The sequence below is a fragment of the Triturus cristatus genome, chromosome 4_2 (genome assembly GCF_964204655.1).
Source record: "Triturus cristatus chromosome 4_2, aTriCri1.1, whole genome shotgun sequence".
NCBI lineage: Eukaryota > Metazoa > Chordata > Amphibia > Caudata > Salamandridae > Triturus > Triturus cristatus.
Window position 1 is genome coordinate 960,472,507 of NC_140586.1, and position 13,988 is coordinate 960,486,494.

The 13,988-nt window shown below is 47.2% G+C and overlaps 1 protein-coding gene across 9 annotated transcripts in view; it reads left to right on the forward strand.

The window, feature by feature from the left end:
• The window catches only part of LOC146839127 (uncharacterized), a 239,364-nt gene that overhangs the window by 56,338 nt on the left and 169,038 nt on the right, over nt 1-13,988 (forward strand). For 6 of the 9 annotated variants that reach the window (XM_085603135.1, XM_085603140.1, XM_085603139.1 and 3 more), the window contains one exon: nt 10,418-10,491. The exons of 1 other annotated variant lie outside the window; for it this stretch is intronic. In XM_085603135.1, coding sequence (XP_085459261.1) covers nt 10,418-10,491 — 74 coding nt within the window. The remainder of the gene's footprint in view (nt 1-10,417; nt 10,492-13,988) is intronic. 2 more of the 9 variants (XM_085603141.1, XM_085603142.1) reach the window with 1 other exon arrangement.

The window sequence follows — 13,988 nt, forward strand, 5'->3', positions numbered from 1 at the left end:
GTCTCTCTGCCAAGTATTACACAACTTAGTAATAAGGTTTCTACGTGTGGTGCTAGTGAGCAAGATTTGTGGCGCACCAAGACACGGGGGTTCAGCAGGGAATTGGGGGTACAACTCCCTCAGGGCAGCCCGAAGGCGATAATATGTGAAGGTCAGGAGCAGGTTCTTGCGCTGGGTCTTAACTCACTGGCCAGGGCAACAAAGCCCCCTCTCCTCTCCACCCCTGAGATAGGTGTCCCCTGTTGACTTTAACCCTGTCTCCCCAAGCATGGCAAGCAGTTATGATTATAATATTGTCTCGCTTCGCCCTTCCAGATAATACAGAAACACATCAAAGACAAGTTCTACTGGACATCCTGCAAGAAATCAGAAAGATATATACACTAAATACATCAGATGATTACATCCACTGAAGAGAGACTTGGATGTGCACACAGGCACTCACACATCACAATGAAAACACCTCAGATGATTATAATCACTGGAGACTTGGATGTGCATACAAAGTCACACACATCACAAAGTCAATACTCAAAAACAAATCGCCTCACTGATCGTTCATTCAGCAGCCTTGCCAACTCAAGCTGGAGGAGCCCTTCAACAGCCCAGCAGGAGTTCGATCGGGATCCAAATTCAGTTTTCTTCTGACGACACGTCTGCCCTACAAGTGAGATCCCGTCTGGATACCAAGATCCCTGGCTTTAATGCCTTTACTCAACCTGAGGCAAAGGTTCTAGAAATCTCACCCCCGTTCTTCCATTACAAAAAAACAAGCTGACTGTACTGGTCTGTGTCAAGGTCAAGACAGTAGCTGGCCAGGCCCCTGTATTTTGACTCCGAGACAGAGCTGTACATTCCAAACATTTCTCTGGCAACAGCAATCTTTGCTCTGAAAGGCACCAAGCAGAAAACAAAACAACCTTGAACTAGAATAACCTAAACAACTTGAGTAATCTCGGGGTCTGCATGTGCGCTTAAAAAGCTCTAGCAAGACAGAGTCCGGATTCAAGATGACATGAGGGCATGTCAAAGCCAATAGTAAGAACTTCATAATACTTCCCAATGTACAACACAATGTTCATTTGTGCACCGCTGCTCATAACACTGCACCTCGAGACCAAAAAGTACATTCCACACCTCTCTCTCTCTCTCTCTCTCTCTCTCTCTCTCTCTCTCTCTCTCTCTCTTTCAAATGCACATCACACGTTCTGTTCTTGGCAAGCTGTTCTACTCTGTGACAGCTCCCACTTTAAAACTGCAAAGAGATTACACAAAAGAAATCTTCAAGGGAAACATGCACATGCAGAGAAATGATGTCGTACATGCAGGCTAGGGTAAAATAAAACACCAAAAGTCAATTAAAATTATGGTAGTCAAAGGTCATCCCGTGGTTTCAAACCATAGGAGTGCCTCTAGCTCTACAAAAATATGTACGTGCCCTGTGCTCTTTCAGCTTGGTTGCCAAACTCCACCCCGGGAAACCCCCATCTTCATAGGACCTTGCCACATGTTGGCAGGAAAGGTGGCGTTGTGTCTGTGTTATCTGGTCCCTAATGGCAGCAAGCATGCAGTGGCTAAGTGTGGACTCATAATCATGCTCTAGGTTTCATATGTCCTGTTCTAGTTTCTGTAGTTGCGTGCGTATGGCCCTCAGGATGCCCGTTTGTGTGCCTAAACACACCCCTCTGATAGTAATCTTAAATGCATCCTAAAGGGTGTCCACCCCTGTCACAGAGCCCACATTTTTTGCAAAATATTCAAGTATTGCTGTGTGTCATCCATCCCGAAACATTGGGTCAAATAGTGGTGTGGCATGAAATCTTTGTGCAAATTGCGTGGGGACATGGGTGGGTAACGAAACCACCACTCTGCCGTGACATTGGGGAAGAATGGAATGTCATTACCCTGATAGTGTATCGTCTTTTTTTCCCGTTACATATGGAGCACTGCATCCTGGTCCCGGTAATGAAGTAGTCTGGTTATAATTGGGCATGTAAGTGTCCCCGGAGGCGGCCAAGCCATGAGTGACCTATGCCCTCGCAATTACCAGCATGCTGGGCAGGTTCTTTGTTCCAAACATCTCACATAGCATGTGTGAGAAGTTGGCCTGGTATATGATGTTCACTAGTTAAAGTGACCACCTTGTACCATGCCAAGCAACCCTTATGGTGTGGTTGTAAGTCAACCTTTTCGGACTAGCTGCCCTAGTGGTAGCGTAGGCTAAGCAGTCTTTGAGGCTAAACTCGTTAAAGCGTGTTAAGCAGGCTGTTTTACCAAATGTAACCCCCTTTTATACCAATGAAAGGACACCACACAGATATATATTCAAAATATATATGTATTTATTTCTCAAAGTAACCCCTAGACTCTTTATGAGCACAGGAGCACAAATCGTTAAACAAGACAATGTTATAATACACAGAAGTTGCACTTTATATGGATGGGCCCTGGTGGCCACTCAAACCATATACTAAAATAGTGGTATAAGTACCACAAACAGGAAAGGGAAAAGGCCTAGGGCCTCTAGAATCGCTGGGCCTACAAGTAGCTAACTTTAGTTAGTGACCAGGAGGTCCACGGGTTGCGTGTGCAGTGCGGAAAGTCACACGCGTGCTCCCATAGGCTTTCAATGGGTGCGTAAAAGTTACAAAGTTACTGCAGAAAGGTTCTTCTGGTTAGACTACGATCTCAAGATTCGAAACACAGACACTAGAGATGATTCTCTACACTTGGGCACCGGAGTGCCAGCTTTACCTCACCCACAGGAAGCGGGTGCATAGGTCTCGAAGTGCGTCGGGTTTCTTCTATCGATTCAATGGAGCCTGTCGACAAAGATGCTGCAGGCGGTCGGTCCAGAAGAGCTGCGTTGGATCCAAGAGTGGATCGGAGTTGTGGAAGACCTGAAAGCAGAGGGGACAGTGTTCACAGTCACTAGCCAGTGACCGGCGTGGCACCAGGTAGGTACCAGGCGATGTCGGGTGCAAACAGGTGGTGAAGTGTAGCTTGTCTCCGCAGCCACGTGGTCCCTGAAGGTCGACGACGTCCAGGAGTCGGTTCACGAGCTGTCCCACGCAGGCTCTCGCTGTTGGCGGTGTCGGCGACTCAAAAGAGGCAAACAAGCCTTGGCAAAGGCAGGAGTCGGGGAAAGAGATGAAAGCTGATTGTTCTGACCAGCAAGGTCAGAGGGGCTGCTCTTTTGGAGAGCAGCTAGGGCCAGTCTGGAGCAACCAGACCAGCGGCGTTGATTTCAAAATAGGTCGCCAAAATGGCCACTAGCCAACGGGCCAGGGACCGGGCAGGCGCGTCGAGATGCAAAGTGCAGAGGGGCCCCACGCAGATCGTGGAGATGCTGGAGGGCTCACCTTTGGTGCAGATGCTGCTCGGTGGTTGGGCTTCTCAGGACCCAAAGCACAACTTGGAGGGAGCCTCTGTTGCTGCGCTTGCAGCTTGTCGTCGGTCTTTCAAGATGGCTGGCTCCACGTGTCTCGGTGCCTCCACGTTTCCTTCTTTGCAGGGACTGTGGATCGGGCGGTGAGAGGTCTGGAGGTCCAGGTCTTGTTGGGCTCGGGCTCCGGCAGGAGGCGGCGGCAAAGCAGACGTTCAATAGCTGGTTGGTGCTTGCGTTAGCAAGATGGTCACTCCCTGACCATAGGGGAGATTTCCTTCAGTCCTCTGTGCAGCAGAGCGTCGAAGTTCCCGTCTTCTTCTTGTGGTTAAGTTGATTCCAGGATGTCTGAAGTCTTAGGACACAGCTCCTACCTTTAAGCGGATTCTAAGGGCCGGACTACCTGCTAGGTCCCTCCCTAAGGGTGGGACCAGGAAGGGGGGTGGTTACACCCCCAATCCTTTGTCCAGCTCGCCCCAGGTCCGGGGCTGGTGTGCCCCAGGACCGGATTGAACTGGCATATGCACCGAGGCTCCTTGTGAGCCTCAGGCATGTCTGGTTTCTTTCAAGCCCTACCTGACTAATACACAAAATCCTGTCTGGGGTGGTCCTCGCACCTCCCCTGGCAGGAAACCCTTTGTCCACGTCTCCCAAGCTGGAAGGACTCCCAGCAGCAGGAGGGCAGACTTGTGTCTGTGGTGGCAGCATCCATTTTGTGGAGCTGAGGCTATGTCTAATTTTACCCGGGTTTCAGGTTCTGTACATGTCGTGTCCCTCTAGAAGGGTGGAATGCTAACCCCGTCGCCAGAATTGGCGAGGGGTTAGTATTCCAATTCGTATGACACCTTACTCGACATGTTTTGATAAAGCCAAACCAAAGATAGAATTTAACCGCGAGGTTCATAATGCACTTAAGAGTATATGGTATGACGATATCTGGAAACGGTAGAAGGAAGTTGTTCCGACCACTGCAGACAGGCTCAGCTCATGCCAGAGCACCATCTCACATGTAACCAAGCACTCTGCCTTCAGGATTGTTAAGGCCTGCCATAGGAGTGACTTATAGGTCAGGCAGTATTGATCAAGCAGCGCCCTTCACCACAGCTTCCCCAAGGAAGTGCAGCGTAGTTTGCAATGACAATGGGCGTCCGCTAGGCAGGGGCATTGAATCGCTAGGCCCCAGGGCACCTCGCCGCTTCCCAGCTGGCCGCGGTAGTCCGCCCAGTCTTGTGCCGTGCTGGGGGCCTCCCTGGCCCAAGCCACACAGCCTCTGCGACCAATCAACACAGCTGCCCTCAGGGCTCACGCGGCACCCCGTTATCTTGGCAGATTGTCTCGCGCCATCAGGCCGAGCAGTCAGGTGGCGCTGTCCGCTGCAGCCCTTCATCACCACAGTGCCCCTCTCACAGCAGGCGATGCCACCGCAGCACCACCACACCGCAGGCTGCCCAGGTCTCTTCAGTGTGTCTTCCCCAGATACTATACAGTCCGCAGCAGTGATTTCCAGCCGCAGGCTCGGCACATGAGAAATAGAGATGCTTAGTTGAGTAGACACTAGCTGCAGCAGATCACCCTCTTTGTCGCCAGCCACCATCTTTGCAGCGACAGGCCTCACGTTGATTACCCTCGCGAACCACATCTCTTGCTCTGCACGACATCACTCTCCACTTTTAGGGTTCAAGGACCCCCAGCACCCTCCTGCACATCATCCCACCCAGCTTTAGGGCTGTTGTACGCTGATTTACAGGATAATTGTCGGATTCAGGCTCCCGGCCAGCAGAGCTGCACTTGGTTGCAACCATCTTGCCATGGGCTCTGTAGTGCCCCTCCCCCCATCCCCACTCTAATTTCTAAAGCAAGATTACACAAATAATGTGAAATAGTGCACATCACAGTTATGTTATACTGCCACAAACCGCTGACTTTCTGGGATACTTTGGCATATTCACTTGTCCAGAAATTGGTGTGCCTCTGCTGGAAACTGTTGTTTGAACTCAAGCACGGTGAAAACAATCTTCTGCCTAAATGTAAAGAACAGCTGTCTTTGAGGAGTACTAAGCTTACTTTTTGTAGCTTGAGTGAAGCAATTGCATTCTTCAATGAAAAGTGAATTTGGCATAAGTAGTTTTGCACCAAAACAACATTAAGGTTAGTATGTAAGCCCAAATTCATATCAAATTAGGCCAACAGAAAACAATTTAACGACTAAAATGTCAGAAGTCAATCTGATGTAGAGTTCAGGAAATGTAAAAAAAAAAAAAGACCTGGGTGTTTGTATTAAGTCTTAGTAGGAGACCTGGCATTGAACTACAGTAATGCTCCCCACAGAAGAGGTGTTAGGAGATGATAGAGTTTCTGAGCATGATGTCCTTCCTCCCGTAGTTTCACTCACTTACAGCAATCTCCATGTTTACAAAGTAAACAATAAATGTAAATATCATGATCTTTTGAACTTGTAAAAAGTTTGTAACTTACGTGTTCGTTTTCCAAATGCTTCAAAACTTCAAGAGAATACATTGTCTGCAACACTAGGCCAAAAATACTTTTCCCCACTGCCCTTCAGGACTCAGCTAAATGTCCAGTTTCAATTGGTCTTGCTGTGTCTCCTCCCGCCTTTGTAACCTGGATGCTCCACCCACGTTTTCCCAGAAAGTAGATCCATAGTAGACACGCCGTCGATCTCAGTCTTCTGTTTCTGACACAGAGTAGGTTTTGAGAGTCAAAGATTCATTGAGAAGTACTTCTTGGTCCTTCTTCAAGCAAACGTGGAGCAGACAGCTTTCTGAAGTCTTCTCAGCTCCAAGCACCACTTCGATTTAAGATAGGTGTGTAGCACTGGAGGTAAAGCGAACCCAGCAGGGATGGGTAGAATTCCTAGTGTGAGTCAAGTCACACTTCCTGCACATTCCCCAACTCTGTTTTTCAGTCCTGTGGTGCAGTCTCTGGTTCCCAAGCATGGTTTTATAGACATAATAATGTGATCCCCACCTCGGCAAGGTGGAAGAACAAACCCTTGTTTAAGTCTCTCTCTCTGTCATAGCTCCTTTTAAAGCCAACCATCTCTGGTTCCTCTAGGTTAAAATCTGCAAAACCACCTCTTCTAGACCCCTGCCTTCCATCTGCTGTGGTATCGGGCTGTCTGCAGTCTGTGTGAGCTGTGAACTTCAAAGGAGGCCAGGGCTGCGACTTCCTTTTGTCCCACAGTTGCAAACACTCAAATGCAATGACAAGCAAGATGCTCTTTGGGAGATCTGAGGTATCATCAGACTGAATTTCCTTTGACTGGTTTCATGACACAGAAGGCAATGGCCAGCTGGCATGCCTGTGTCTCAACAGAACTCGTATTAGCCCTAAGTGAGGTAGAGGTCAAGATACTTTGTGAAAGTGTCCACTCTACCAGGCTGTGATTGTACGTGGAATACAGCAACCACCAACATACAAAATAAAAATCCATATTGTTGGTTTAAAGTTTGATTCACCATTCAGTCACAGACCTTTGTGTACAGAGGAAAACAATAAAAGCAGAACAGCACATTTTAGAAATAAAGACAGAAAATACAGCTACAGTAGAGGTAAATAGGAATGAAGAAACCTTTCTTTAGGTGTCATTTGGGGGAGCCGGGCAGTGGATACATTCATTGATTCAGGTTACAAGTGCTTTCATGTTGATGCAAACATCGTTTTGTTTTTATAACTCATTTTACTAGATTTAATACTGAAATAGACATTGGCAGTGGAATCCACCATTGTACAAACATATCTGTCGCTGAAGTCCCTTGTTCTCCCCGCCTCGAGCCACTGGTAGGTATAGGCACTCAAGCATTGATAACTCCGGTCCCCTCCACCCAACTAGTGTGGTTTCCTCATCCCCAGATGTCCTGACTTCTTCTTCAAGGAAAGGGGATCCGGTCTCCATTCATGCCAGAGGGATCCCTCTGTCTTGGGCCCAGGTTGCCCACATGCCAACATCTTCACTTCTGAAGAGCCAAAGAAGATCCTGTGGCTTCTTTTTAGAGAGTCCAGCAGCTTGCTGACCCTGCAGTATCTGATGCTTCTTTCAAATTACAGGCCCCACTTGTCCAGATTTGCTCTGATTATATTCTGTAGGACAGAACCCAGACATGAGTGTGGCCCACATTCTTTCTTAGCCAGAACAGACTTTCACAGGTCACAGGGATGTCCTGTCGGAATGTTCAAGAGTCATATGCTAGAGATCGCAACATCCTGTCTCTGATTGGGGGCATAGAATGAGTGAACGTAGCTGGTGGAGTTTCACAAATTTTAGCATTCACCTGACATGTTTACCATGCCTTCTGGTTGCCTTCTCTGTTGGCCAAATTGTCTGAGAACTGTGGACTTGTTCTGCCGTCAGCCCCCTCTGTACATGTGCTGCTTGAGTAACTTTGTTAACTTTGACACAAGATAAATTGGTGAAGCGCTGTTAGGCGGGAACATTATGGATTTGGTTGGGTGGACCAGTAGACCTTCCTTCTATGTTCATTCTTGTAGCGCTTGGAGGGAGTGCCCTTTACTAGGGAGTGTGAGTGACACCTGTTCTCTGCAGACATTGATTGGGTTAATTTGCTCGATGAGGTCCTTGTGTTTTTGACAGCTAATTACCAGGGGTTGGACTACCCATGTTCTTGATTTTGGCAAAGGTACTTTGCGTTATGCTCTTGGTCAGAGGAAATGGCAGGTAACCGCCTCGCTAGTGTGTGTGCGTCAAACTGGTGTGTGGTCCCAATGACCATTTCTGCACGTCCATCTGTCAATGCTTCCCCTACAGAAAATACATATTGATTATTGATTTTTTATTATTTTCTGTAAATACTTAAATGTTGTGGAAATGGATTTCCTACTTTTTTCAAACCCCAAATTATAGTATTAACCAGAATTTTGAATCAGTGCAAGTTTACTAATGAGTACACGAGGGCAGCCTCACTTGTGACACATCACTGCATATACTACCATTGTTTTGAATAAAAGTGTGCTAAAACGTGTGTTTTTAATGAAAACGCAACACATAAAGGGGCACATGCATCAAGCTAATTAGCGCTTGCAAAAGGGCCAATTCGCAGAATTGGCCCGTTTGCGACCGCTAATGAGCCTTTTGGGATGCATCAACCCAAAAGCAATTTGCAAAATAGGTAATCGCAAATTTTGCGAATACCTTTTTTGCAAATGCAGTTAGGGAATCGCAATTTGTGATTCCCTAAATGCAATGCAGGAAGCATGCAAAAATTGCGACCCTGCTTTAAGGATTCGCAAATTACCACCAACTTGAAGTTGGTGGTAATGTGCAAATCCTTAGAAAAATGCATTTTTGCATTTTTCTAAGAGCCATGTGGCACACACACATGCCCTTAGGGCATGTATGTGCTCCACATGTGCACACTTACCTGTTTTGGGGGTGCATCAGGGTGGCCTTTTGGCCCCCTAGCACCCTTTAAACTGCATTTGTAATTTGCGAATACCTATTTGGTACTCGCAAATTGCGAAGATATTCCTTAATAGCAAATCGCTATTTGCGATTCACTATTATGGAATATGTAGGAATCGCAATTTATTTAGCGATTCCTACATGCATAAGGAATTGCGAGTCCTTAATAGCGATTCCTTAAAAATCGCTATTAAGGACTTGCAATTCCTTACTTTGATGCAGGTGTCCTTAGGCCTCACTTTTACCAGCAAGCTACAGACTAACTTATGTAAGGTTTGATTTACTACTTTAATGTCAAAGAACAGGTTCACTTTACATTTCAGTGCTGAGGCCGTGGCTGCTTCTCAGCTTATGTAATAGACTTTACTGCAATTGGGAGTGGCAAAAGCTTTCACCAGAGGTTTCTACAGCTAATTTTATAAAGTGTCCATATGTCTAAGTGGTTATCTATGCCCAGGTAAAGGCACATGCAGCGAGGATCTATTGTGCGTTTTTTTATGCCCCAAAAGTCCAAAACACAGTCTACCAACATGCATAAAAAATCTATTGAAAAATGGATTCCTACACTTGGTCCCCCACTCATGTGAAAACTGACGGAAAATAAACCATCCTCCATGTCATTGTCTATGCTATGATAATAATAAAGAACACAGGCTGTTCGTACAAACCAAGGTGGCATTTGTCTGTTCTGTGCTTAATTGGTCACCTAACACCGTGATTTCATGTGTTAGCAGTTTTTATCTGCTCCTGGGGGTCAGTTCCTCTGACCGATCCCAAAATGATGTGACTTGGTTCCTCTGCCTTCTGCAGTGTGTTTAGAGGGTGGGGTACTGTGTCCTGCTCCCTTCTGTCCTGTTTCTAGAAGGCGGGGTGCTGTGTCCTGCTCCCTTCTGCCTCTCTCTTGAGGGTGGGGTGCTGTGACCTTCTCCCTTCTTCCTGTGTCTAGAAGGTGGACTGCTGTCTCCTGCTTCCTTCTGTCCTGCCTCTGGAGGATGGGGTGCTGTGTCCTGCTCCCTTGTCCTGTCTCTAGAGGGTGGGGTCCTGTGTCCTGCTCCCTTGTCCTGTCTCTAGAGGGTGGGGTTCTGTATCCTGCTCCCTTGTCCTGTCTCTAGAGGGTGGGGTGCTGTGTCCTGCTCCCTTCTGTCCTGTCTCTAGAGGGTGAGGTACTGTGTCCTGCTCCCTTCTGTCCTCTCTCAGCAGAGCAGGCTGCCGGACCCTTCTCATATTTCTGCCACAGTTTCTCAACTAGACAACCCCTCTGTTACCATGTGCTTCATTATGCTTTCAGTAGTGTGATTGTGTAGATTCCGCAGGTCATCTCTTGCCTGCCAGTAGCCACACGGAGGACTCTACGTCCTGTGGCTGCATCAACGCAGAGTAGATACTGATAACCTGTTGGCATCTTTGGTTTCTTCATGACTATCCTTTAACATCACCTTGTCCTAATGTTGCTAATCTCTTAGAAAGAATATTATTGGTGTAAAATTGTATGTTTGTAATGGATGAAACTCACTTTGTATAAACCTGTATCTGTCGATAACTTTTTCTACCTGATTTTCTTTTCGTAATACTGCTATTTGATTGAGGAAATTAGAAGAGCCAGCACCAACTTTTATTGATCATCATGGTGCGGAAATCGAAGAAAGTGGAGCCGGCCCCGACTTGGGTAAGTCCTAAATTGTTGCATGTCTTGTGTTGGACAATGTGCAGTTGTTTGAAAGTGACTGCTTTTTGGGTGGTCACCACCAGTTATTCATTTTTGGGGGACTCACTTGCTGGTAACCTTGAACTCTTACACTTGGGACACCACTATCCAGGGCCGCACTCTCAACCCTAAAATATCTCAAAATTGGCTCAGAACCTGATTTGCACTTTGAACTTTCTTGTAAGATTATAGTATATGGTGCAGAAATACACCTTAATTGCATGGGAAGTTAACTGTCACTTCTGAACTGTAGCACATGTTGTGCCGTCCACTACAGTGGCAGTGAAGACATGGCGTTAGGCCTACCCTGTGCAGCTTGACCACCGCAGCCTGAACCCTTTTCCACAGACCCGTCAAGATTACTGTTTTGACCTGTAGGAAAACCTGATTTTTTAAATATTAAATAAGTCAACGCTAATCACACCTTCCTGCTCACAAGGTAGAGCGCATAATATGTCATTGAACATGTGTGGCTTCAGAAATGGAATGTTCACCTGGTGACTGGGCCCAAAACCACATTATTGGTGATCAGGCTATGACTGGTAAGTAGGAAAAGTCAAAGTATAACGTACATACTTTCATCTATAACTTTTGACCTGTACCAGCTACAGACACCATTCAAACACATATGTTATAACAATGTTAAAGTCAGATTTTTAATTAAATAATTTGGAAATGTAATTTGAGGAAGTTGCCACTAGTTGCGGGGTACTTTAAAAAAAAAAAAAGGCCCTTTTGCTGTCGGTTGTGTCCCTGTAGCCACACAGGAGGTCAGCCAACTGTCCCTTGAAGTCCAACTCTTTGTCCTGAGTACAAGAAAAAACGGATGCAGACCTTCAGGGCTCCTCTCAGGTCACAGACAGCAGGTCCAATGCTCTTCCCCAAAGCTCCGGAGCCCCAGCGTGACTAACCTGCTTCAAGTATCTAGCCTTCGGTTTCACAGCCGGCGGCTACAATTTTAGCTGCATCCCACTCAGGGAGGACTTTACTTCCCAAAAAGTGACAAAGTCCTTTTCTGCGTTAAAACCTAGAAACCTTTTCAAACTTTTCAAATTCCAGACTTTCACCTTGACCAGCCTTTTAGTTATATCCGATCGCGGCTCCATCACCGTCAGCCTCATATTGTGTTTTCTCCTTGCTTTTTCTCCCGTGTTTGAATGCCTTCTCCTTCCTTTACCCTCATTTTTACTGCTTTCTCCTTGCTTTTCCCATTTTTTGAGTGCCTTGTCTTTGCTTTACCGTAGTTTTCACTGTTTTCTTCTTGCTCTTTCCCGTGTTTTGAGTGGATTCTCCCTGCTTCTGCCTTGCTTTTTCCCCTTATTTTGTGAGTGTTTTCCCCTTGCTTTCCCTCTTTTTCATTTCTTTTTCCTTGATTTTTCCTCATTGCCGTTCCCACCTTTCACACATTTTCCCCGCCTTCTGCTTAGCCCCACCCACCACCTTCCAGCACCCCTCTTATCTCCCAAGACCTACTTATTGAAGGCCGCAGCTATTTCATTTCTAAATGCCGAGGTAAAGATATTAGCCAAATTGCTGGCGACACGACTGGTCGGAGTTATTTCGGGGCTGGTCCATCCCAACCAGTCGGGATTTACGCCCACCAGGAACAACTCCCTGAATCTTCGCTGTCTGCACGAGGTGCTGGGGAGAGTTGAAACCCTGAGAGAGGATGCGGTGGTGGTGTCTCTCGATGCTTGCATGGCATTCGACACCATTGAATGGCCCTATCTCTTCGCAGTGCTGAAAAAGATGGGATTTGGCCCCGGATTTATAGGATGGCTGAAGCTCCTTTATAAAGAGCCATTAGCACAGGTGGTGGTGAACAACAAAAAGTCTGGGATCTTCGCCCTGGGATTAGGGATGAGGCAGGGTTGCCCCCTGTCTACACTACTATTTGCCTTGGCAGTGGAGCCCCTGGCGAGTTGGGTCCAAAGGGACCCTATAAGCAGGGGGCTGCGTTGGTCAGAAGATTAGGAAGATCGTATCTCCCTGTATGCTGACGATATTTTGTTGTATCTGGCGGCGCCGGGGGCCTCGATAAACAGTGTCCTTGATATTTTCCGCACCTTCGGTAGGTACGCCGGGTACGCACTTAACTGGACCATATCGTTGCTTTATGTCCTGAGGGGTAGGTTTCTGCTCCTACCCAGGGGGTGTAAGATAACGGAAGCGGTAGATGGCGTTAAAAACCTGGGTATCTATATCACTAGAGACCCCAAGAAGTTCTATGACCATAATCTCTTGCCACCGCTGCTGAGGCTCAGGAGTGATGTGGAGCACTGGAAATCCCTTCCGCTGTCCCTACTGGGCAGGGCAGCACTAATCGAAATGATGTCCCTGCCCCGCTTTCTGTATATCCTCCACAACTTGCCTATGCCGGTCCCGGCGACTTATTTCGTGGCAATAGAGAGCGAGCAGAGAGCACTCCTGTGGGTGAAAGGGATCCCACGAAGCTCATACCCTAAATTGATTCGGAATGGTACAATGTGGGGATTGGGCTCCCGGATGTCAAGAGGTATAATTGGGCCGCACAGCTGGCAGCTATTAATCAGAGCATATATCGACTACCTGACAACCTGGGTTACCGGATGGATAGATGGCTTTTGCCGGGGGGAACCTATCTGAGGGCACTCTACTCCATGTGAGCGAATTTACAATTGACGGGGCCCACGGCACACTCACTTTAGATTTGAAACACAGCCCACAAAAGTCTGGGCTGGGACAAGAGAATTACAAGGCCCACTCCCTGTGGGACTCTTAAATGTTAGGAACACTCCATAATACTAAGGGTTTTGACAAGTGGGACTTGATGGGATTGTCAAGGGTAGGCGACGTGTTGAAAGAGGGCAAAATAGTAGATTTCTCAGTTTTGCAATGCGAATACGACCTAGCCGGCTCGGAATTATTTAGTTATTATCAGATGAGACATGCCCTGAATGCAAGTATCCCAAGGGGGGAGACACCTCCCGAGGCTTCGCCACTGGCAGACAGGCTTCTAGTTGGCTATATGCCCCAGAAATCGATATCCCTCACTAACTGTAAATTAATTATTCATGCCTCTGACCCGCTTGGGCGACTTCGGGATAAATGGACTGAAGACCTATCGGAACTGGACGACCAAGACTGGGGGGAGGGGCTGGCCTCCCCCAGGCAAGTTGCAATTTCATCACGACTCAAACTGGTGCAACTAAAAATCCTCCACAGAATATATTACTCTAGACCAGCCCTGGTACGGATGGGATATGGAGAGGATCCCGGAGGCAGGCGTGCCTGAGGAAGGGAAGGATTGTTCATACATACTCTGTGGGAATGCCCCAGCATCCGTCATTACTGGACTGGGGTGCTCAAATGTATAGAGGAGGTGCTGGGTCAAGATCTGAAATTAGAGGCCGGAGTGGGTCTTCTTAATGTGTGGGGACCGACAGATCTGAGTTCCAAGGAGAAAAGTTAGGTTACCT